Below are 2,762 nucleotides of genomic sequence, written 5' to 3' on the forward strand. Positions count from 1 at the left end.
ATGCACTACTTCTTTGATTTATTTGCTCTATGTCTACAATTCACAACCAATTCAACAATAAGAATTTGGCTTTTGATAAATGAGTGCTCTTTGAATTCCTACACTAGTACTGTCTTTGTTATCATCACAAGCTTCATGCATTTCATTGATCTATATATAGAGGAAACTTATTAAAATCCGATTAATTAAGTGATATACACACACACTCTCTCTCTTAAATTCATGCATATATATATGAATGTGGCCATTGCCATTTAATTAAATGTATATTTTAATTATGGAAGTGTTAAACACTGACAATACAGGAATATACATTATTGTTATTGAAGGTAATATATAATAAATAGTAATTTGACATCATCACTACTTATGTAAGAGCGTAAATTATTTATGGTTGTTTAGATTAAGTAAGTAATAATCATAATATCAAGTTATATGTTACATTTTATCTAAAATCTTAAGGCAATAGGTCTATGGATTATTTCATATATATTATATACATTCTTTTAAGGGCAATTTACGCATCTAAATTGTTTGACCCCCAATATTACGCAAATACATTGTTTCCAAATTCAATACGCAAATGTATTGTTTCACTATTTTATGTAAACCGCTACTGGCAGTAGCGATTTACAGGTATGCATAAACCGCTACAACCAGCCGCGGTTTATGTGTGTGAGTGTGTGAGTGTAAACCGCTGCTGCCAGCAGCGGTTTACGTGCGTGTGTGTGAGTGTAAATCGCTACTGGCAGTAGCGGTTTACGTGCGTGTGTGTGTGTGTAAACCGCTACTGTCAGTAGCGGTTTACGTGTAAGTATCTCTGGATGGACAACGGCAAGTACATCAAGTGCGGAGTATGGCTCCCATACAATCTGAAATTTCAAAACTCATCATACATTACAACAACAAGTATATATCTAGTCACGACTAGATAGCAAAGCAAAAATGAAACTCTAACTGCTATAAAACTTACATCACGAGCGGTCAATCGATCCAATGCAAGCCGATACCTTATGACTCTCTGCTCCTTTCTATCGTTAGGAGGTAAGTAGGCAGACCACCTAAATTTAAGTCATATGAGACACAAACTACCATAAAAACGCCAAAGAAATTTGTTAACAGTAAAAAAACATAACGCATACCTGGATGCCAGCGGGAAAGAGAAAGCCTCAAACCCTTCCGGCCTCAAAGACGGAAACCGCCAGAATATCCAACTCTGTAGCAACTGGAGCGGGCCCGCAAGATTAGTCACATTTCTGTTCGCTACCCGACACATGCATCGGTACAGCCATGCCAGAGCGGCCGACCCCCAGCTATACATCCCCATGTCATCAAGGTTTGCCACAAATGGCAACCACCGTATATGTACCCGGTTCGCACTCTTGTCCCCAAATAACTGAGTCGATAACAGCATCATGATGTAGGGCCGTGCGTAAATGCGGACAGTCTCCTCGCTCGCATCTGCTGGTAGCACCCTAAACCTATCGCGAAACCATGTAAAGTGTACTGTCATCTGCTTGACCTTATTCGGTGGAGGCCGCTCACCAAATAGGTCCTCAAACCACTCCCAAGCTGGTCGGCCACCCTCCATGTATGTCTCAAACTCACCAAGGCAACCACTCACAGCCTCCCCATCCACAGGCAGCCCTAGCTGAAATGCCACGTCCTGCAATGTCACTGTGCATTCTCCGAAAGGCAGGTGGAACGTATGCGTCTCAGGACGCCACCTCTCAACGAACGCACTAACCAGTGGCTCATCCAACCATAACCATTCGCTGTTTAGCCTGGCCAAATGGTACAATCCAGCCCTCTCTAAATACGGGATGATCCTATCATGCGAGGGCATATTCTGTTGCCGTCTCACACTGTATATACACCTAGTGGGCTGCACAGAACAAGAAAGATATACAGAGTCCAATTAAATTCTCCTATCCTTAAAAAATTTGCCATAACTAACCGGATACAAATATATTAAACCATCAAAAAATTCTTCTAAATAAAAAATAAAAAAATTCTCTAGTCACGATAGGAAAAATAACAACATCCATACTTTAATAAATAACAGCCAGAAATGTTAAAATACTATAAAGCTTTAAAATTTAAAACTTTATATCATACAAATACCCTAACCAAACTAAAATAATTCACTAACGTCAGCTATCCCTTTCCCTAACCAGTGAACTAACATCCTAGCATGCAAAGCCTAATTTCAAACTAGAGGGAATATTCTATAAATTCTAATTCGTCTACCTAACCTACCATTTTCTGACTAACATATGCAAAGCCTAGAAAAAAATAAATTTTAACTAACCTCGTCCCCAATAGAACCGGCAATATGCGCAACACCGTTCAGTCGGTACAGGGTCCTGCCTGCCATGATAACTGGCCAGAAGTCGCCGCTGAGATACCTCGGACCCGCTCACAACTTGCTCTGACCTCTCTCTAGAATTTCCTCTCTCTAAAAAACTCCACAAACCATCTAAATGCATAATCCGTGGCTACAACTACGGTTTATATAGGCAATGCAGCACACATAAACCGCTACTGGCAGTAGCGGTTTACACACACACACGTAAACTGCTACTGCCAGTAGCGGTTTACACTCACACACACACGCACGTAAACCGCTGCTGCCAGCAGCGGTTTACACTCACACACTCACACACATAAACCGCGGCTGGTTGTAGCGGTTTATGCACACCTGTAAACCGCTACTGCCAGTAGCGGTTTACATAAAATAGTGAAACAACGCATTTGCGTAT

At 40.9% G+C, this 2,762-nt stretch overlaps 1 protein-coding gene across 1 annotated transcript; it reads right to left on the bottom strand.

The window, feature by feature from the left end:
• Positions 1-275: 275 nt before the first annotated feature.
• Positions 276-2,377, bottom strand: LOC112778930 (serine/threonine-protein phosphatase 7 long form homolog). Its single transcript, XM_025823195.1, has 5 exons — positions 2,312-2,377; positions 1,143-1,885; positions 974-1,061; positions 792-872; positions 276-293 (listed from the first exon to the last, which is right to left on the bottom strand). Exons 1-5 carry the CDS (start codon positions 2,375-2,377, stop codon positions 276-278), a joined length of 996 nt encoding a protein of 331 aa, XP_025678980.1.
• Positions 2,378-2,762: the final 385 nt, after the last annotated feature.

This window comes from Arachis hypogaea, chromosome 19 (assembly GCF_003086295.3).
Source record: "Arachis hypogaea cultivar Tifrunner chromosome 19, arahy.Tifrunner.gnm2.J5K5, whole genome shotgun sequence".
NCBI classification, from domain to species: Eukaryota; Viridiplantae; Streptophyta; class Magnoliopsida; order Fabales; family Fabaceae; genus Arachis; species Arachis hypogaea.

Excerpts from the sequence above, each read along its gene's own strand:
- LOC112778930 (XM_025823195.1), bottom strand. The coding sequence starts at position 2,377 with ATGGCAGGCAGGACCCTGTACCGACTGAACGGTGTTGCGCATATTGCC. Across the intron at positions 1,062-1,142 it reads TCTTTCCCGCTGGCATCCAG|GTGGTCTGCCTACTTACCTC; the intron begins GTATGCGTTATG and ends ACTTAAATTTAG. Across the intron at positions 873-973 it reads ATCGATTGACCGCTCGTGAT|ATTGTATGGGAGCCATACTC; the intron begins GTAAGTTTTATA and ends TTGAAATTTCAG.